The sequence below is a fragment of the Muntiacus reevesi genome, chromosome 1, assembly GCF_963930625.1.
Source record: "Muntiacus reevesi chromosome 1, mMunRee1.1, whole genome shotgun sequence".
Lineage (NCBI taxonomy): Eukaryota > Metazoa > Chordata > Mammalia > Artiodactyla > Cervidae > Muntiacus > Muntiacus reevesi.
In genome coordinates this window covers 167907921-167929732 of record NC_089249.1, presented here as the reverse complement: position 1 = coordinate 167929732, position 21812 = coordinate 167907921, and the positions used below count along the sequence as shown (strand labels likewise).

The following is a 21812-nucleotide window of genomic DNA, read 5'->3' as shown; positions in this document are numbered from 1 at the left end:
ATCCCTTTGTTGGAAAGATCCTCTGGAGGAGGGCACGGCTACCCACTCCAGTATCCTTGCCTGGAGAATCCTCATGAACAGAAGAGCCTGGAAGGCTACGTCCATGGGGTCTCAAAGAGTCAGAATCAACTCAATAACAGCAGCAACAGATCCAAAGCCTATGCCTTGGGTAAGCTAAAGGATGGGTACCCTGACCCTTGCTTTCCAGAAATATGTTTGCCTCCACTCTTACTAGGGTGCAGGTGTCCCGAGTGGTCCTGATCGGCTCAATCTCAGGCAGTGACCAGCTGAGCTCAGTTCCTCTCCCACCCTTTGCCGTTCCAGATATTGCTTCCAGGACACTGAATGGACCTTAACCTCTGGATGTTGGCTGACCTCGAGCTGCCAGTTCCTCAGTCCAGAATGAACATGAGGGGGAGGGCTGACCCTCCTTCCTGAAGCCATGAGGGCAGCCCTGGCCTGAGACATTTCTCATGGATCCAAATTAGACTTGGCATCCTGCCAAGGGAAGTATTGACTAACTCATCTGGTGCACGGAAGGGAAAGTGTTACACCACATGCTTCCCGCACGTCCAGCTTACAGCTCTGCCTGGCTGCTAATGGTGAAGCAGAGGAGATGGCTGTCATGGTAACTCACGCTGGGCGCCTTTAGAAGGCAAGAATGCTCAGTGGCAGAGGAAGACTCTGGGGGTAAGGAGGACGTATCACGCTAAAGAGCGAGCACATTTCCACATGGGATAAGCTCCACTATGGGTGGAGATATGTGTGGAGAACCAGACACCCTCAGGCTCTGCGCGGGGCCTGCGTGAGGAATCCCGTCACGGCCTTGCTTCCTCTGCGTCTGAGGTGGCAGCTCCCAGTGTGCCGGGCTGCATGAACTGGGCCCCGACAGTTTGAGGCGATTGCCTTTTCCCCTTATGTCAGACTCACAAGGCAGAAGACATCCCAGAAAGCTCTGAAATTTTGTGGCGATCCACGGGCCTCTGTGAGCGGCAGGTCCCCCTGAGCCAAGCTCGTCATGAAGATGGCAACAGGAGTGCCGTCTTGCTGATTCTGGGCTCCAGATGCTCCGAGTGCCATAAAACCAGGAAGTAAACGGGGAAGGGTCCAATTTCAAAGCCATAATATATTTTGCTGAAAATATGGATATGTGTGTTGCCTTCTGGACAGGGTGCTCCCCGAGGGAGAGCCGCACAGTTTATTAGGACGGAAAGGGGAACAAGAGGGTAAGGGCTTCGCCTAGTAGAAAACTAGCAGCATCGTGTGGTTCCCTGGGGGGCACCCCCGGGGTCCTCGTCAAGCGGCTTCTCCGCAGGGGCAGGGGCGCCTGGTCAGCACGACTATAACTCATCCATCATGGCGAGCAAGTCGTCCCCCTTGCTGGCGCTCCGCCTTGACTGGTCCGTGATCTCAAACTCCCCCATGATCCGCGCCAGCTCTTGGTTCGTCTGCTGGTCCTGTGAGAGGAGTGAGAGGAGGGAGGGAATGAAGAAACGTGTGGGCATGACGGCCTCTCTGTGCAGCTGGTGGTTCATTCTCCCACCCCTGTGATGCACTTTGGTTCCTCGCCTGTTGGTCAGGATAGGGACTATGTTACGTGCTGATTAGAGAGGAAGGCGGAGGGAGGGCCTTTGAAGTTCAATGTTATTATAAGAACAGGAGGGGAACGAGATTTGACTTGTATAATCGCCTGCACGCACCTGAGTAGCCTGGATGTTGATAACTTCGTAGGATAACTCTTCTGGCCTGGTGAGCGCTGCTTGTCTGTACAAGAGGGTCGAGGAACAGGTCAAAGGTTAGGATTTTTCTCCCTGTCAGTGTGGCAAATTGGTCCTTGATAATCTGGTAACCTATTTTTTTTTTTCCTCTTCAACTTTCTACCCTTTCCCCCACCAATGCACCCTACGCGCCAGGAAGGCAAGTCCTTCTATGTGTCTGTGCTTCTGCACATACTAAACTCTGCCAAGAATAACTTTTCCCCTTCCTCTGCTTGGCAAACTCCGAGACCCAGCTCAGCTGCCAACTTCTTCAGTCTGCTGGGGCCAAGTCAGTCCCCGTGTCCCTCACTGGAGCGCGTGTGACATGGCGCTGGAGGGACTTGTGCACGTGTCCATGCTCCTACAACGCCGGGAGCACTTGAGGACTCCAGGTGTTATGCTCCATCCTTGGGTCCCTGTACTTACCGCAGTGCCTGCCACTCCAACAGAGAGAGAAATGGAGGGCAGCCAACCCCCACCCCAAATATCTGGTTGTGAGAACAGTCGCATGAGATAATGAATGCAGAGGTTCTCTGGAAACTGTAAAGCACTGCCTAAGTCTCAGTGAATTACTACCGCTACAGGTTCTGGGGGAGACTGCTCAGCCTGAAGATGTCATGCTCCAACCTTCTGGTTTCTTAACAGTCTTTTTAAAAATATGATTATCTTGACTTCCAATTCTCTTGAGCTGTGCTTTGCTAAATAAAACATTAGAGCTACTTTTTGAACGAATTCAGAAGAGTCAGGCTATTTAATACTAGTGGATTCTTCTTTAACTAAGGTTGTTGAGTTTGCTGATCTTTCATTTGTGATCTTTATCTACATCTGTATTTATAAGTGATAAGAACCACTTATTTGGTTTATGATGGTCATTTTTTGATTCTCATCACACTTGGGATTTTTATATAGGTCTTTAAAGAAACAGGTTGAAAACATACTCCTCCTCTTCATCAGTGGTGAAGAGATTCAACCGGAATCCTGGCTCAGGGCCACTGGGTTTCTGAATCCCCATGCCTCCTATCAGCCTGGCCAGGAGATTCAGCTCTTCTTTAGCAAGAGGGTTTGGAACGATGCTCTCCTGCAAAATCAATTTCATGATTTTTAGCCACATGAAGGTGATTCAATTCCCTGCTGATACCCCAGAGACCCAGGGTGGTATTACAAAACAAGGCAAAACAGTCACTGTCTACATGATTTCTGGGAAGAACTGGGTCTACATGAAGCAGAGAAAACAGAAACAGAAGAGAAATAACCCAGGTCAGAAGCAGAGGGACTCTAGCAAGGCGACGGAGCCAGAGGTTCTCACACTTTCAAGATGAGTGGGAGGCCCCAGGGATCCTCGTTTTCCTCAAACCACCTTCCTCCTCGAAGGAGAACGCTGCTTCCTCTTCAGGCAGTCTAGTTCCCCCAGCCTTTCCCCGTGGCCTGGGTAGAAGCCTCCAGGTCCAAGGGCACTCGTTCCACGGGAGCGACCACACTGCCCTCCGGTGGTGACCGGTGAGCACACCCTCGAATCCCTTCTCCCCCGGGACTCCCTCTCTCATGGCCTGGACCCACTGCAGCCTGCACCCTCCTCCTACCTGGCTCTCTCTAACCGGGCTTTTCCCCTGCTTCTCGCCCTTGTGCCTCTGTCTGGGCGGGTCTCTGGCCACTGCCACTATCGCCTTATGATCCAGCTACCCGAGAGGGATGCTGACTGTCTGCTTCCCCTGAGGAGCATGCCTCTGGTGCCTTTGCTGGTCCTGTCATCGTGGTTTGTATGCCTTTTTCTCCTTCTGAGCTGTTTAGTATCTGCCTCACTCCAGAGCCCCACTTGAATGTCACCTCCTCCGAAAGGCCTTCCTGGTCCCTGTCTAGGGGTTCCTTCCCACTCCCTGGATAGGATATGTGTTCTGACACAGCTCTTTGCTCAGAATGCTCAGCGAGTTCACCTTCTGTTTTCCGTCAGGTTATAGTTATTTGTTCCTATCGCTATCTTTATAAGCCTAGGGTGTTATGAGGCCCTTCAGGATGGGACCAAATCTAAGCCAGCTCTGTGTCCTGGGAACCACCCCCCCCCGCCCCCATAGACATAGTTCCATAATTGTTTATAGCATAACTGAATAGTCCATGATTTGGCCTATAGCTAGCTGATAGCTAGTTCAGTGAAAATTTGTACAAAAGAATTCAGAGAACCCAAAGCCCATTTTGAACCCAACTTTCACATCATTACACAGGGAGGCAGGGAAAGGGGATGTTGTAACGATCAGATACATACAAGTGCTGAACTCAGCAGCCACGGACCTCACAGCACTGGTACAATGCTGTTTCACATGTCCTTATGTGTGGTTCCTGTTTAATTATGGTGGTGGAGACAAGCTTAAAATTACCTAATTAGTCAGATCGCTGGAAGTCTCCATGAGAAGCTGTAATTAAAAACCTGTGTACTGGTAAGGCGGAATGGAGAAGACTGCAAACAAGGAGGGAACCTTGGCCAGCTCTGAACTCTAGAGACCCCTCCCTTCTCCCTGTCCAGACTCTTGTATCTAGAAATGAGCTCTGAAGATAAACACTGGAGGCAGAAGCTCACCTGGGTCTGTGAAGCTAAGTTCTTTGATGCTGCAGACATGTGGGTTTCAACAGGCCGGTTCACGCTATACCTGGTGGCAACGGAAAACCATGAAAACATTGTCCAGGCCTTTTATCCTGACTTCCCTCTAACTCGTAAATATAGTGCATAACTTTTACTTTGAGGTATTAAAAAGCATCCAGAAAGGTGCTAGGGATACAGACTATAACTAAGTGGGTGTCAATCACTCAAGTTTTGCTTCTTTCCAAAACAAAATACCTAGGAAGCTGTATGGAAATTTTTCTCTTGCAAAGTAAAGTATATTTCTGGGAAAAAACATGATCGGTACATGAAGGCCACGGCCTTTTGGGTCTCTACTGCATTAAAGGTTTTGGCTAGTTCTCTTATATGGCTATTTTAAGTTATTTATCTTTTTGACCTGTTAATCTACCTTCTGGTGGAAGGTCCAAGGTGCCCTTTGGAAATGTCAGGGCCCTGCTTGCCGTGTCTCCAAGGGGAAATTTCTTCAATTGTCAGCAGGGGTTTTTCACTGCAGAAGTCTGGCTGGTTTTTTAAATGAAGGGACCTCTGCTGCACTGGAATTCATTTGGGGAAGGAAGAATTTGCTTACATATTAGTTCCCAGTTTCAGGACTCGGTCTCCATAGAGCTCAAGAGACCCTTCTTTGAGGGCAGCGACATAGCTTCCACCATGCTTAAATTCTGTCTTCTTCACTTCTTCGCCTTTGCTGTTGAACGTTCTGCAAGACAAAGTAGGACATGCTGGGACTTCCCTGGTGGTCAAGTGGTTAGGAATTCACCGTGCAATGCAGGGTTTGAATCTTGGTTGGGGAACTAAGATCCCATATGCCACAGAGCAACCAAGCCTGCACGCTACAACTGCTAAGCCTGCACGCTCTGGGCACTAAGACTAGAGAGCCCATGTCTCCACAAATGATCCCACATGCCACAACTAAGACCTGATGCAGCCAAATAAATAAATATTAAAAAAAGAAATGAAGTAGGATGTGATGACATGCTCTCCAAGCTTGGACAGTCCCAGAGGCTTCATTATTCTTTGTACTATGGGACCAAAGGGAATTTATACATTGGTTCAAGATAAAGATGCTAGCTGATGTAATGATGTGTGTGTGTGTGTGTATGTGTGTGTGCGCGCGCGTGCGTGTGCGCTCAGTCGCATCTGACTTTGGGGCCCCAAGGACTGTAGCACACCAGGCTCCTTTGTCGAATTTTCCAGGCAAGAATACTGAGGCGGGTTGCCATTTCCTACTCCAGGGGGTCTTCCCAACCCAGACCCAGGATCGAATCCATGTCTCTTGCATCTCCTGCATTGGCAGGTGGATTCTTTACAACTAATGCCAGCTGGGTGATAGTAATACAATAATAATGATGATAATATTTATTGAGTATATGCTATGTACTGGGTGGTGTGTAGCACTTTAGAGCATTACAGTATTAGTTTATTCATCCTCACAGTAAACATTCAATAGATGAAGAAATAAATCCTGGAGTATCTGCTAGGTGACAAGCTGGGATTAAACCTTACCTCCTCTCTGCTGTGCTTAACTGGAGAAAGGGAGGGGCCGACCAGGGCTGCAGTCTATGTGGCGGCCCACATGTTGGTTTCCCGGCACCCTGAACACTGGTCTGACAATTACCGTAGAGCATTCACTCACCTGATGAGTCCAGGGACTTCAGTTCCCCAGGGAACGGGCCCAGACACTGGCAACACAAAGCGTCCATTGGAATTCTGAACTTTGTCCTTTAGAAATATGGACACCTGGGGGGAAAAAAAAACTTGGTGTCATTTTCTTGGCATATTTCCATAGACATATGCATTCTGAGGATGGGAAGTGTGTAATGGCTTAAGACAAGAGAGAAAAACACACCCTAACAAACGCCTGCAGATACAGTGCTTTTACAAACAGAACCTCTTCGGAGCCGCATAACACATCCTCCCGGTGGGCAGTGCTGGTGTGCTGTGCTGAGTCGCTCAGTCGTGTCCAACTCATTGTGTCCCCGTGGACTGCAGCCTGCCAGGCTCCTCCGTCCGTGGGGATTCTCCAGGGAAGAATACTGGAGGGGGTTGCCATGCCCTCCTCCAGGGGATCTTCCCAACCCAGGGTTAGAACCCAGGTCTCCCGCACCGCAGGTGGATTCTTTACCAGCTGAGCTACCAGGGAAGCCCAAGAATACTGGAGTGGGTAGCCTATCCCTTCTCCAGGGGATCTTCCCGACACAGGAATCGAACCAGGGTCTCCTGCATTGCAGGTGGATTCTTTACCAACTGAGCTACCAGGGAAGCCCATGGGTAGCATGACCCCTACCTTCACGATGAGGAGGTTGGGGTTCACAGAGTGAAGCGACTTGACCAGAAAGAACATTAAGAGTCGGGACCAGGATTCAAAACCAAGGATGACTCCAAATTCCATGTCCATTCCTTGGTTCCTTGCAAACTCTCCATATAGCTCTGAGGCTGGAGCTGTTAAGACCCTCATTATCTCCTCAGAAGTTAAGACACTCCCTCCAGGCCCGCCAGCTCATAAGGGGCAGAGCTAAGGATTCACACCCTTGTGTTTCTGACTCCAAGCTCTCAGCCGCATGCTGGACTGCTGAGAAGGGGCCGGCCGGGTGGATCCAGCTGGCATAGAGTCTGAAAGTCTACCATGTGATGGAAAACCCCACTCTATGCTTATTTCTACTCCTTGCTTCATGTACTCTTGTATTGAGGTCTTGGTTGAATTACATCCCATCAAGATTGTAGTAGTCAACCAGTTTTATTGGGGAGTTTCCTGGCGGTCCAGTGGTTAAGACTTGGTGCTTTCACTGCAGGGGGCCTGGGTTCAGTCTCTGGTTGGGGAACTGAGATCCCAGAAGTTGCACAGCATGGCCAAAAAAAAAAAATAATAATAAGTTTCTTCCTCATCTTTAAAGTGAGATAAACGTGAAGGTTCCTTCAAACTCTTAAAATTCCACAAGATTATATCAGTAACACTGCCAAGAATAAGCATCTGTTGCACACGAGGTAGTGAAAGTGCAAAGAGGTAAGGATGCGTTCCCTGGCAGTATGGCCTGCCGATGTTACACTGTCCCGGCTCACAGCTCAGCTGGGCCTCTCCTTGGCTCTGGGTCTTTTGGTAAGTTACACTACCTTTCTCTTTGGTTAACTGAGGATAGTAACAGAACTGATTCAATGGGTTAGTTGAGCACTAACTCAGATAATGAACAAAAAGTACTTTCCACAGAGCCTGACGCATAAGTGCTCAATAGAAGGGAGCTAATATTCTCAGTATCATAGTCTGATTGGACGCGAGACACAACATAGAATGCAAAAACAATGACACTGTAAAGAATGGTATGCAGCATATGCAAAGGAGCCCACCAAAGAGAATGACCACAGGCCGGGGGGTGGGTAGGGGCCACTGTGGGTTTGGAGCTGGGCCTGGAGGAGGGTGGGTGTGAAGACACTTCAGAAACACAGAAAGTGAAAGTCGCTCAGTCATGCCCGACTCTTTGCGACACCACGGACTCTACAGTCCATGGAATTCTCCAGGCCAGAATACTGGAGTGGGTAGCCTTTCCCTTCTCCAGGGGATCTTCCCAACCCAGGGATTGAACCCAGGTCTCCCGCATTGCAGGCGGATTCTTCATCAGCTGAGCCACAATGGGCGGGCAAAAAGGCATGTTTTGGGGGAAGTGTGTACGCTGGTTTGGTCGGAGGGTTTGGCTTTAAGGAAATTATAACCTTGAGATTCTGTGACCACGGGATATGAATACAAGCAAGGAGAAAGAAAATTCTGAGAGAGAAGTGAGACTTTATGCATGTTTTGGACTTTCTGGTTAGTTAATTCTAACAGGGGTGACTATGTCATAGACCTGAAATGTATAAATTTAGTCAAGCGTGTGTCTGGGTTTGACCTGAAGATCTGCCCTTGGCTGCAGAGGGCTGTTTGGTCTGCCTGCTTGCCCGGCCCCTCTGCTGACCCTCAGCTTCGCTGTGACTCTCCTGTGCCCTGTTCCTCTCACTCCACCCTTTTTATTCCGAGGTGATCTCATCTAGGCCCACAGGCCAGTGTTCACCTCAGTGCTGACGGCTTCCAGATCTGGGGCCTCCACTCAGTCTTCTTTCCCGTCTATTCCCACTGCCTATTACACATGTCTATGGATCCATGGGAAGCACCTTCAAATCACCCTGCTCAGAACAGGGCTCCATCTGTCTTCCCTAACCTGATCCCCCTGAATGACACCACCAGGTTATCAAGTCAGCAATCTTGAGTCCTCTGCCCACCACCTTCCCGTGGCTATTCAGTGGCCAGGCCCTGCTCACCCAGCGATCATTTCTGTGTCTGGCCCCTCCTCTCTGCCCTGCTCCCTAGCACGGACCTTCATCACCTCCAGCCTGGCCACGGCAGAGCCTCCCTGCCTCTGCCCTCAGCCATGTTGGATCTGTCCTCCACCCTGCTGCTAAAGAGATTCTTCTCAACTCCTCTCTGATCGTGTTCCTCTCCTGCTTCGCTGGCTCAGCTGCCTGCCAGATGATGTCCGGCTGGCCCCTGCTCCTCTCTGCAGCCACGCCCCTCCTCGGGCCCTAGGTTCTAGCCATGCTAGACTGTCTGCAGCCTTCTGGCCCCTGCTCTGCCAGTCATGCCAGGGGGTTACCTGATGGTTCTTTACAGGACGGCGTCCTCTTAACCCCTCCTCTTGTTTTCCCACGGTCCTGGGGAAAAACCTCTTTCCTTTAACGCTCTCGGATCCTCTGTGAAGACTCCCTGATGCCCTTAGGTGGAGGCAGCCATGCCCCACACTGTGTCCTCTCTCTTTTCTGGGTCAGAACCAAACATCCGTACGGCACTTAGTACACCTTCCCTTCTCTGATGAGGTCCTGAGGGCAGGACACGTGCTTCCTATGGAAAGATGGATGAAGGTTGCGGAGCTGCGGGGCGGCTGGATGCTCCATGAGCGCCCACACTCCCCAGGATGATGGCGGGATTCGGGTGGCTGGGAGGAAGTGAGCCAGGGAGGTAAATGCTTGGAGAATGTGGGTGAGTGACTTGACAGTTGGTTTCAACAGTGAGGGCTGAATGTGGGGCTTTGGACAGTGTGATGGTTGCGGGTCTGGCCTTACAAGAGGAGGGCTAAGAAAATAGCCCTGCCTCCTGTGGAGGCAGGAAAATAATGACCCGAAAGGGAGGGGGAAGCTGGTAGAATGACGACCCTGCTTCTTGCAGTCTGCCTGTGGATGAGGGAGAATGACCGGCCGCCTTCAGGTGGTGAGAAGACTTTGCATACCGCCTTCCTGCTGCATGCTAGGATGCCCACATTCATGTCTCTGGTTTGCCTCTCCCCTCTGAGCGCCAGGTTTAGGCATTCAACTACCTATTTGACTCTGCTACTCAAGAGAGCAAATCGAATGTAAACAGAATTACTTTTTCTACTCAAATATCCTTCCTTCCGTCCTTCCCCCACTCAGAAAATGGCACCAGCAACCTAGTAGCTGTTCTTCATCCCTCTTTCCCTCATTCCCCACATCCAATCTCTGAGTAAATCTTATTGACCCTGCCCTGAAGGTGAATATGTGAATATTTTTCATTATCTCCACAGCAAACGCCTAGTCCAAGTGCTTTCATTTTTACCTAGATCTCAGTTTTTTAACCTAGATTTTGTAACTGCTAGCCTACCTCTTTTAGTTCATTTTCCAGATCCAAGTCAGATCATGTTACCAATTCATCTTAAAATGCTCCAGATCTTTTCTTTACTCTTAGGATAAACTCCTTACTAGAGTCTAAAGCTAAGTCAGCTGGTAGGTAGGAACCAGTTTATTCATGACTGGCGGGTTTTCTGCTGGGTGAGCACTCACACCAGGTGGTTAACTTTATCTGAGTACTGCCCGAGCCTAGACATGACCTGTTCACACAGCCTTTCTCTCTGTCCATGGAGTGTGTCGCGCTTTTCCCACCTAATGGCCTTTGAACTCGCTGTCCCTTCAGGTTGGAAGCTCTCCCCTGAGATCTTTGTTAGTTACACTCTTAGTTGAAATGTCAGTCCTCAGAAAGCCTGTCCTTGCCTCTACCACCTAAGGATATACTGCCCAGTAAGGTAGCTATTAGTCAAGTGTGACTATTTAAATTTAGATTAAATTAAGAATTCAGTTTCTCTGTCTGATGAGCCATGTTTCAAGTACCCAATAGCCCTCTGGGGCTAGTGGCTCTCACGGTGGACAACACAGATACAGAACATTTCCATCATGACAGGAAGCTCCATTGGACCGTGCTGGTCAGAAGCAACATCCCATCCCAGTTGCCTCCTATAACTTGACCTTTTAAGGCCATCTTCCTGAGAATGATCAGAACTGGAACACAACTTAACGTGTCCTCGTGGTCCCTTCCTGCTGGCATGGAGCCTTGTCAGGGCAGGGCCTCTGGCTCGTTCACTTCTACGTCTCAGGACCGAAATGACCTGGAGTGGAGGGCAGGCATTCGGTACATATTTGTTAAACTGATTAGTTTTCCAGGGATGCAGTGTTTCCAAGAGGAGTGGATAATGGAGTGGAGATGTAAGGACCAGGCTGTGAAGAGGTGAAGATGGAGTGATGTTTCCCAACTGGAACAGTGGACGCACAGGAGGAAAGTCTGTGATAGAAGATGCACATATGCGGAGGGGAGTTCGGGAGAGGGTGGGTGACCTGAGGGTCTACCCTGTAGGAGGCAACTCTGAAAGCGCTCTGGAGGGCTGAAGCGGGTTGGGACTTGAGATGTCTGCACATAACTGCTCTGATTCCATATGGAATCAGTCTCTGTGTAGCCTCTGGGGCCTAGGGCACAGGTCAGGGCCTTGACCATATTAAGGCCACTTCAGGCTGCTTGTGTTTTTAATCTTTATTTATCATTTATTTGGCTGCTCTGGGTCTTAGCTGCGGTACATAGGCTCTTCAGCTGTGGCATGCAGGATCTAGCTCCCTGACCGAGGATGGACCCTGGGCCCCCTGCATTGGGAGTGCAGAGTATTGGTCACTGGGTTGCCAGGACAGTCCCACGTCAGGCTGCTTTGTGATATCACAGAAAGCTCTGGATGTTAGGATGTGGAGTCTTGTATTTGCTTTGGTTAAACAATGAGCCAAGGGAGTGTTAGGTCAGAGCTGTGTTTTCTTGATTTAGTTGGTTGGTTTTGCTAAACAATCTAAAAACTGCTGGGATTGTTTTGAACACAGAGAAAATCTGTATAGGCAATCATAAAGAGCAGCTGAGCAGAAATACCATTAAAGGCCAGATTTGGAAAAGCAGCCAGATGTTACAGACCAGTGGCTGAGTAATGTCAGGATATGTGATTCCTATTTCTCTTGATGAACATTCTGATGTTTTATTGCCTGCCCATTTAGCAATTAAAGCTTAATGTAGTTTGTGGTTTAATATATTTTAATGATTTTGTTATAGACTTATTATTAAGAGTCTTCTCATCATAATGAATTTCATCTAGCCAGAACTGAGAAATCAATATGGCTGCTTGTATTACAACGATCCATAAAATATGGTCCAAATATGCACAGGCTTGACAGCCATAAGATGCAGGGTTTTCAATATTTTAAAGTAATGTAAAACTTAATCTTATTTTTACTTTCACATTTTTAATTTTAATTGATGACTATTAGAGATCTTGATTTACATCAATGTTATTATTGCTCCATCCATAGCAAATGAAATTATTCATGAGGGTTAAAAATAAAATTGGCCTCAGCATTGTCATCTATTTGTCTTTCCCTGTTCATAGGAGGGAAATAACAAGGTTCTAAGTATATTTTATATATTTCCTTTTTATTTTTTGATTTAATATTATTATTACTTTCTGGCCATACTGAGCAGCATGTGGGATCTTAGTTCCCCGATCTGGAATTGAACCTGCACCCTCTGCGGTGGTCCCTATTTCTCTCTTTTTTTTTTTTAAATTTCTGTGAATGTGTTACACATGAACATGTACAAGATTCAGAAAGTTCAAAGAGTGGAACTTCCCTGCTGGCCCACTGGTTAGGACACTGTGCTTCCACTGCAGGGGGCATGGGTTTGATCTCTGGTTGGGAAAACTAAGATCCTGTGAGCTTCTCAAGGTGGCCCCCCCCCCCCAAAAAAAAAGTTCAAAGAGTACACAAGGGAAAGTAGGTCTCTTCTGCATCCCTGTCCTCCATGCACTTCCCCACCCCCAGGAGGCAACCACCACGACCAGCTTCCTGCCAGAAGCACTCTACAGTATATACAGACATATATGCAAACACATATGTTACATGTGATGCTTCATCTAAGCCTCCTGACAAACTCTAAATCAGGTATTATCGTTTCCATTTCTCAGATGGTGAAACTAAGGCCGCAGGGAAGTAATTTGCCCAAGGTCACGGAGCTGTGCCGGAGCTGGGATTCAAACAGGAGCGCCTGACCCTAGCACCTGGGCTCATGGTGGGTGTCTGTCCTGTACCAGCGTGCTAAATTATGGGAAGGAACAAAGTCCTGGCCAAGAGAGACAGGCCCCAAAGTCAGAAGCTCGGACATGTGGTTTTTCAAACCTGGAGTGTAGAATTGTCTGGAGGAGGTGTGAGAGGAGGTGGTAGGGTCAACTGCGAGGCAAGGGCCAATAAAAAGTATGAAGGCCTGAGCTGAGCGGCCGGAGTGGACAGGAGGGCGAGGATATTGAAGAGGCAGACTCGATGGGCTGCAGACACAGTCAGATGAAGATCAGAGAAGGGAAACCAAAGGTGTGATGGTCTGGGGCTGAGCCAGATGAGTGAGGGAATGGTGGTTCTCTTAAAAGAAACCAGGAAGTTAGGCAGGACTTGAATTCCGGAGACTCGTTTAGCTGCAGACATGAGGCTGTGGGCACTGGGGGAACTTTTCAGCAGTAGGTGGAGATGTGGATCTTGATGGCAGGGCTGGGGTAAGGGGGGTGCAGAGTTTTGAAGTAGGAGTCACCACAGATAGAGGAGTTAGTTGGCAGCCAAAGTGGGCAGGAAAGTGACTCAAGAGCAGGGGGCGGGTAGAGGCAGAAGGGGGAAGGCTTGGAGACAGGAGGAGGGGAACAAGGACTGAAAGGCGGAGAGATGGGAGAGGTTAGGGAAGGCCGAGATGGGGACAGTTCCATGGAGCAAGAGGGCCGCCTCCTGACAGCTCAGATGCTGGAGAAGTCAAGGCGATAAAGGCTCCGGAAAAGGTTTTGAAATTGAGATCAGGCTAGGGGCCTGGAGAAGCAAGGGAAGAAGCCATATTTTAAAGAAATGTACAGAAGGTAAGTGGGAGGGAATGGTGGTATCACTGTCCTGCTTGGGCCCTTGAAAAACTGCAGAGATTTATCATCAGACAGCCGATCATCACGGAACCAAACACCGAGGACGTGCTAATGCGGCGAATCTCAGCCTTGTCTGCCCTGACGACTCGTGCCCTGTCTCGTGAGGATGGCAGCGCAGGGCGCTCCCGGGCCACCCACTCACTCACCCGGATGTGCAGGTCCTGGAAGAAGATGAGGAGTGTCTGTCGGATCAGCTGGAACTCCCCCGCAGACAGGCCCCCGTATATCTGCGCAGGCAGAGCAGAAACAGGCATTCCGCTTTCAGAAGTGAGATGGGAGACTGTGGACAGGCAGGGGTGGGGAGGGTGGGTGCCCAGAGATGGAGCCAGAGGGCAAGGAGACGACTCAGCTGCCGGGCGGGGTGAGGGGCAGGAGGGGAATACCACCCCCCAACCCCCACCCCGTCCCCCCGTCCACCCAAGGGGCACACCCCACCGCAGCACACCAGGGGAGGCGCACTCTGCCTCTCCCGCTCCCCAAGATTCTGCAGAACCTCTACTGCCAGCTCCCCTTCAGAAAAGTTTGGCAGGAACTGCTAAGTTCTGTGCCGCTGCTTCCCAGGGATGAAGGCCCCAGTGAGAGGGCATCAGATGAAACATCAAATGGATCCCTGGAGATTTTAGAATTTTCTGGGATAGTGGCCGGCTGGGTCATTCCCTATCCTGTTTCCTTTGTCATAGAATCTGCCTCTCCTTAACGGGGAGTGAGAACGAGTCTTGGGGGCTGAGGGGAGGCACACCGACAGCCCGCTTACACCAGTCAGCTGCCGGAGCGTCTCGTCCACTTGGTGAAGGATGGCTGGGGAATCCTGGATGAGTCCCTTGATGGCATCTAAGTGATTGAAAGTGACCAGCAGCACATCCTTGGGACGAGGACACAGCAACACTTGGTACTTGAAAGCCATCGTCATCAGGTCATAGAGCTGCCAAGCCGCACGTGAGCAAAAGAAACAGGACCTGTATAAGGGCAGGCCTCAGACCGTCCAGCAGTGATTCAGCCCCAGAAACCAATTCAGCGCTTACCACGCAGCTCAGTGACCGCATCACGCAAACCAAGACACTGCTGGGAGGGAAAGGGGTGAGGGTAACAAGCTGGGACAATAGCAGCAAACCAGGACATTCCCGGGCAGACCGGGATTTCTGGTCAGCGTACGTGTGGTGTTGATGGAATGCATATGAAACAATTCGGGCAGCTGCGGGGCCCGGGACTGGGTGCCCGGCTTGGGGAATAAAAACCCAAATCCAAGCCCTCCTTGCTGCAGACTTGCTGGATGTGCTGCTGCCGTGCTGTGCTCAGCTGTGTCGATCCTCTGCGACCCCTGGTGTGGACTGTAGCCCGCCAGGCTCCCCGTCCAAGGGATTTTCCAGGCAAGAATACTGGAGTGGGCTGCCCCTTCCTACTCCAGGGGATCTTCCTGACCCAAGGATCGAACCTGCGTCACCTCCGTTGCAGATTCTTTACCAACTGAGCCACCTGGGAAGCCTGGATTTTTTGGATAGCCCTGGCCAAGTCTCTTTGCCTCTCTGAGTCTGAGTTTTCTCACGTGTAAAAAGTATTCCCTAGTTCCTCAACGTTGCAGAACTGCTGAGAGATGTAAATGGGAAAACACATGTGAAAGTGGCAAGACTGAGGTTCCCTGACTGTATGAGATGAATAATGGCACTTGATGGGATATCAACAAGCTCCGCGAATGGTATGGCCATTCATGAAGATCAGAGGTGAGACACTGGTGGGGACCAAAGTGGTCATGATGGGCTTTGTGGAAGAAGTGGGCCTGATACAGACTTGAGGCAGGGTTCCAACTGGGTAAGGGAGGGAAAACGCATGCTTGAGGGACTGGAGGCGAGCCGTGGGCTTGCTGTTTTCCTGGCAGAAAGAGTAGAACAGCCTGACTCGAGGGGCTGGTCTGTGTTGGGGGTGGTGGGAAATAAAGCTTGATAATTAAGGCAAGGTTAGAATATTAAATGTTTTTGAAAGATGGACAAAATAATTTAGACTAGATGTGGTAGGAATTAGGGGACTACTGAAATTTTCTGCGCTGATGTGATAAAAGTGGTAAATAAACAAGATTAGTGAGTCTGGCCATGATGAGATGTGCGAGAAGGGAGAGGCTGGAGTGAGTGCAGATAGCTGGTGCCTGGCTCCTAGGAGGGTGGCAATAAGAAACAAATAAATTTTGTTGGAGAAACCTGGATGGAAGATCTGGAAGAAAGATGGTGGGGAAGGATGAGGCAGGGAAAAGGAGAGACTGACATTCAGGAGAAAAGCTGTTTGTTAGTACATGGTGACTGCCTGATTGGATTTGGGGGACAAAGATGAGGGCTGTCCAAAATGACCACAGTATTTTCAACATGGTGCCTGGGAGATGCATGATGCTACATGATGCTACTGATGGAGGCAAGTTTGGGAGAGAAGGTATGCACATGTCTGAGGCAGGACTGAAAGTTAAATCACCTGAGTGCTTTGCGGAGCACATGGATGTGCATGACCTCAACTAATCCTGTTTAATTTCACAAGGACTCTATGTGTGTGTTCAGTTCAATTCAGTCGCTCAGCCGTGTCCGACTCTCTGCGACCCCATGTATGCGTGTGTATGTATGTGCTAAGTCACTTTAGTCGTGTCTGACTCTTTGTGACCTATAGACCATAACCCGCTCGGCTCCTCTGTCCATGGGATTCTCCAGGCAAGAATACCATGGTAGGTATTATTCCAAGTTTGAAAATGAAGAAAGGTGCCTAATTTCACATGGCTGGTAAAAAGCAGCAGGGTGAGATTTGAAACTAAAGACAGTTGGATCCTGAAGCATTTGCTAGAACCCTCTACATGATCTCCTTTCTCCAACATGCAGCTAAACATTTCACTGAGAAAGTGCCTGCCTACATAGAGGGGTGGGGTGGCGGGGTGGCGGGGTGGGAGAGAGGCTCAAGAGGGAGGAGATATACATAAACATATGCTGATTCACTTTATTGTACAGAAGAAACTAACACAGTGTTATAAAGCAATTATATCCAATAATAAAATTAAAAAAAAAAAAAGAAAGCAGCATACAGCAGGAGCTACCTTGGTTTGTGTGTGCGTGTGTGTGTGTGTGTGTGTGTGTGTGCGCGCGCGCGTATGCAGGCTTGTCTAATACTAGAGACAGATTTCAGACTCTCAGCCATCATCATCAAACATTAAGTACCTGTTGTGTACAGGACACTATGCCAGGAATAAAGGATAAAAACAGGTATAAAATGAAGAAATGAATGTTCAGAGTTATTCTGTGAATTGAGTCTCACAGCCATTGGCAGAACTAGGACTCAAACCCAGCTTGTTTTCTAAATTCTGCGTCCTTTCTCAGTGGAAACTTCAACTTTCTTAAAGGCAGGGGGAGAGGAACAGAGAGGAGAAGATACTGGACATTTACAGAACATCTATGTGCTGAGCTTTCCTGTGTCATTATATGTATGTTTCTCACTTAACCCTCCCTCTAACTAATGAAGTAGCTGTTATTATCCCCATTTTATAGATGAGAAAACAGAGGCTCAGGGAGCTAAAGCAACTTTCTAAAGGTACCTGGCAGGAGGCAAGAGGGTGCAGTTAAAGGCAGTCTGTCTCTCTGAGGCCCCCAGGGGCCAGCAATGGGACGGTACTTTTTGCACACCTGTCACCCACTGTCAGGCCTCACGATTTATAAAAATTTACATAATAAAGGGACTTGGAAAGGGGTTCTTATTAACATTATTTCACATTGCAGGCAGGTTTACCAGCTGAGCCACAAGGGAAGCCCAAGAACACTGGAGTGGGTAGCCTATCCCTTCTCCAGGGGATCACCACCCCGACCCAGGAATTGAACCAGGGTCTCCTGCATTGCAGGTGGATTCTTTACCAATTGAGCTATCAGGGAAGCCCTGTTATTGAGATTAGTTTCTTCTAATGTCCTACTTCAGTTCCATTTCCCACATTCTATTTAGTCCTCATGGTTCCTTAGGCTCCTCTTGGCTGTGACAGTTTCTCTAGTTTTCCTTGTTTTTGGTGGCCTTGACGATTTCAATGACAGGTCAGGTATTTTGTAACATGACCTCCGAATGGTATTTGTTTGCTGTTTTTCTTCAGGATCAGCCTGGGGTTGTGGGTTTTGGGAAGGAAGATCACAGAAGCAAAGCGTTATTCTCGTCTTGTCATACCAGGATACCGCCACATGGCTTATCACTGCTGATGCTACCACCTGGTTGAGGTAATATTTACCATGTTTCTCTACTGAGAAGTTAGTTGTTCCCCTTCCCCCTCTTTGCATACTGTCTTCCTTGGAAGGAAGTCACCAAGTGCAGCCACATTCAAGGAGTGGGGAGTTCTGCTCTCTCTCCCTGAGGGTGGGGCATCTATATAAAGTGTCTGGAATTCTGATGAACAGGAGAGCTACCTGTTCTCTGCCATTATTTATTTGGAATTATTCCTTTTAAAAATCAGTACCCTAAAAAATTGTTGCACAAAGAAACAGATATGTTTATATTAGAAGTAGAGACTGAGAGGCTTTGAATTTGCTCTTTAAGAAATGCCTGGTTTGCAGAGCTGAGATCTGCTAGGAAGGAAGCAGAATTAAGCAGAGTTGGGTGCTTGTGCTGGATTGTTGTTCACCCAGTTGAGTCTGACTCTTTGTGACCCCATGGACTGCAGCACGTCAGGCCTGCCTGTCCCTCACAATCTAAACATGGACATGCAGACCGGCACTCTCTCTGGGTGATATAATGACATAAACTACAGAGGGGTTTGAAGCTCCAATATTTGGCCACCTGATGTGAAGAACTGACTCAGTGGAAAAGACCCTGATGCTGGGAAAGGTTGAAGGCAGGAGGAGAAGGGGACGACAGAGGATGAGATGGTTGGATGGCATCACCAACTTGATGGATGAGTTTGAGCAAGTTCCAGGAGTTGGTGATGGACAGGGAAGCCTGGTGTGCTGCAGTCCATGGGGTCACAGAGAGTCAAACATGGCTGAGAGACTGAACGGAACTGAACAGAGGGGTTGGTGTGGATGACTTCTGAGGTCCTTCCCACCTTGAAACTCAAGAACAAGCCATGGTAACACGTGCCTGTCTTTTGCTATGCACCACTGCACACACCATCTCCTCTGACTCCAGTCTGCGGTAATCCCTAAGAAACGCAGCCCAGGGAACGGAGGCAGCCGCTCACCTTATCCATGCTGGCCTGGTTCAGTCTCATGATGGAGGCGTGAGCCAGGCGGTCGTAGACAGTCCTCAGGGCCTTCTTGGAGTAGAGCTCTTGGGGTTTGAACAATTCCTCCATGAACTTTCGATTGAACATGGTTGAAATGATGTCATTCATAACTGTAGAGACAAGAGAGGATGCAGGTGAGCAAAGCACATGTGGTAGCTTTACTTAGGAAATGCTCCGTGTACAGATGGAATGGACGGGCGGGGCCTATGTAGTATGGGGATCCAGTGTGCTTGGAGACCTGCTTCTTGGGGAGAAACCCCATGTGTGTCCCAGTGGAAAGCTGGGTCCAGAGTGCCTTATGAGCCCATCTTAGGGCAAACATACACGTGGCAATGTGCTGTGGTTCAAACCACTTTCACATACAACATTTCACTTGATGATAGAGAACATATTTATTCTTTCTTTAAAAAAGATTTCTATTAACATTGTAGATTAGGTATCCACCTCAAAATGAGAAATAGCATCACCTTTTCTGTTTGTTTAGCAAGCCTATAACATTTTTACTTTAAAATTTTATAAAATGGGACCTATAATGGTAATTGATTTTTTTTTTTTTCCCCAAAACAGTTTACACAAATAGACACGGGGCCTACCCACTGGTTAGAGATTAAAAGTTTTTCTAGTGCTTCTACAAGATGTGTACTTCAGATTAACATCATTTGCTGCTGCTGCTGTAAGTTGCTTCAGTCGTGTCTGACTCTGTGCGACCCCATAAATGGCAGCCCACCAGGCTCCCCCGTCCCTGGGATTCTCCAGGTAAGAACACTGGAGTGGGTTGCCATTTCCTTCTCCAATGCATGAAAGTGAACTCGCTTAGTCGTACCCGACTCTTCGAGACCCCATGGACTGTAGCCCACCAGGCTCCTTTGTCCATCGGATTTTCCAGGCAGGAGTACTGGAGTGGGTTGCCATTGCCTTCTCCATAACACCATTTGAGTATGTCTTAATTTCTCTATGTGATCTATAATACTGATATCACACTGCAGTGATACGTCCCATACTGTTGTTCGGATGGAAAATTTCCAGGTGGTAAGAATAAAAGGTTCTAGTGTGTTTAGTCGCTTCAGTTGTGTCCAACTCTTTGCAACCCCATGGACTGTAGCCTGCGAGGCTCCTCTGTCCATGGGGATTCTTTCCAGGCAAGAATATTGGAGTGGGTAGCCTATTCCTTCTCCAGGGGATCTTCCTGACCCAGGAATAGAACTAGGGTTTCCTGCATTGCAAGTGGATTCTTTACCAGCTGAGCTACCAGGGAAGCTAAGGTGTGTGTAAATCAAAGTATCTATAATTCTAGGTCTTCATTCACTCATTCATTTAGATATTTTATGCTACTCAAATAACATTATTTGAGGGCTAGGAAAACCATTTGGTACAAGAAATAGAAACAGATATGGTTGAACACAGATCATTCTTAATTAAGCCAGATATATTCCTGCCTAAAGGTGACTGTATATGGATGCTGAGACAATACATTTATAGTAATTAAAATTTGAAAGAAAACTTGTTACTTAAAATAATTATACAAAATCACATGAATGATTATTGCTGAAAGATACAGATCTCTCTTTCTCTTGCCACACAAAGGACATGGCAGGTGACCCATAGTCGCCCTTGTATCTTAGAGAGTGAAGCAAGGTCATGGTTTCAGACATTCTTTCTACCTGTAAGTAATTGATAGAAGTACACTGAGGGCTCAGGCCAGCATTTTAAAGCATCTCAAAGAGCAATTTTGGGGAGAAGTGGGGAGCTGAGGGCTAGCTGTACTTAAATCTTAAATGGAAGAGCTATAGAGAAAGGCGGGGAGGGAAACATCCCCCACCCCAACCCTGACAAGAAAGAACAAACTAAGTGTGACTGCTTTCGGAAGTATTGGACTCACACTTGACCTCTGTATTTTACTCTAGACCCCACCCCGTCAGTAAGGAAGAAGCAGATCCATTCCAACACAGGGTATCCCTCATATCGGACAGTTTCAGCCCAGGCACTAACCTCTCCCCACTGTGGACAGCCTGGAGACCCATGAACTCCTCTGGGTTTGCCTCAAGCATGGCCTTTGGCCTTCGATCTAAACAAGCAAGGGTCTGCAATAAATTGGACTTTCTGACATTTATCTTACTGCAGCCTATATAAATGTAGAGTTTGTATGGAAATAGCTACATATGGAAAGCCACATATAAGGCCTCAAAAAAAGAGGGAATTTGAAGAATTTTCCACAGGTTTATGGAGGCCAGGGAGGAGTGCCAAAGAGGAAGAACTCACATTAAAGAATCGCATCAGCTCTGATTATGTTCACGATTACAAAGAGCTCTCGTTCACTGAGGTGCCAAGTCAAGTCTCTAGGGTCTTTGAGCCTTTAGCAAGATCTAGGAAAATAGCTTAGACCCAAATAAGTCAGTTCTAAAAAGCCCCAAGGTGATTGTCAGCCACTCTGGCAAAGTAAAAAGCAAAGTGAAGCCTTTTCTTTGGGAAGTGAATAAGCTCTGGATCACCATGGCTTCTTGCATAAGAGCTTCCAGAAAGTTCTCCTGCCAGGAAGAGAGTATGGCAGGCCCTGTCCCCATGGGCAGAGCAGTGAACACAAATGCCCCCAAGGGGAGATGGCAGTTTTGCAGTTGGGTCCTGGCACCCAGGGCACCCACCTTGGTTTAATTTTTTGGAAGGAGCACGGGGGCACAAATTAACATGCTTACAGCTCCCAGTGTGCTTCAGCTGGCACTCGCTGCAGCAGAGAGGAAGTGAATGTTATCCTTGCCCAAGAGTAGCAGCCCACACCATATTTAAGCTAAACCTGAGCAGTTTTTCTTTTTTTTTAAATAATATTTATTTTCTTTGGCTGCATCTTAGTTGCAGCATGCAGGGTCTTTCATTGTGGTGCACAGACTCTCTAGCTTTGGTACTCGACGGGCTCAGTAGCTGTGGCATGTGGGCTGAGCTGCTCCGTGGGA

General features: G+C 48.4%; 1 protein-coding gene across 2 annotated transcripts in view; it reads right to left on the bottom strand.

Annotated features, from left to right (window-relative positions):
* Window positions 1–740: 740 nt before the first annotated feature.
* Window positions 741–21812, bottom strand: part of OSCP1 (organic solute carrier partner 1) — a 31472-nt gene continuing 10400 nt past the window's right edge. Inside the window, exons 2-10 of one of the 2 annotated variants that reach the window (XM_065930248.1) lie at window positions 18823–18977; window positions 14404–14571; window positions 13796–13876; window positions 6002–6105; window positions 4937–5065; window positions 4327–4396; window positions 2696–2835; window positions 1701–1764; window positions 741–1457 (exon numbers count right to left, since the gene is read on the bottom strand). In XM_065930248.1, the coding sequence (XP_065786320.1) occupies window positions 1341–1457; window positions 1701–1764; window positions 2696–2835; window positions 4327–4396; window positions 4937–5065; window positions 6002–6105; window positions 13796–13876; window positions 14404–14571; window positions 18823–18977 (1028 nt within the window). In that variant the 3' untranslated portion in view covers window positions 741–1340. The remainder of the gene's footprint in view (window positions 1458–1700; window positions 1765–2695; window positions 2836–4326; window positions 4397–4936; window positions 5066–6001; window positions 6106–13795; window positions 13877–14403; window positions 14572–18822; window positions 18978–21812) is intronic. The other variant, XM_065930259.1, reaches the window with a different exon arrangement.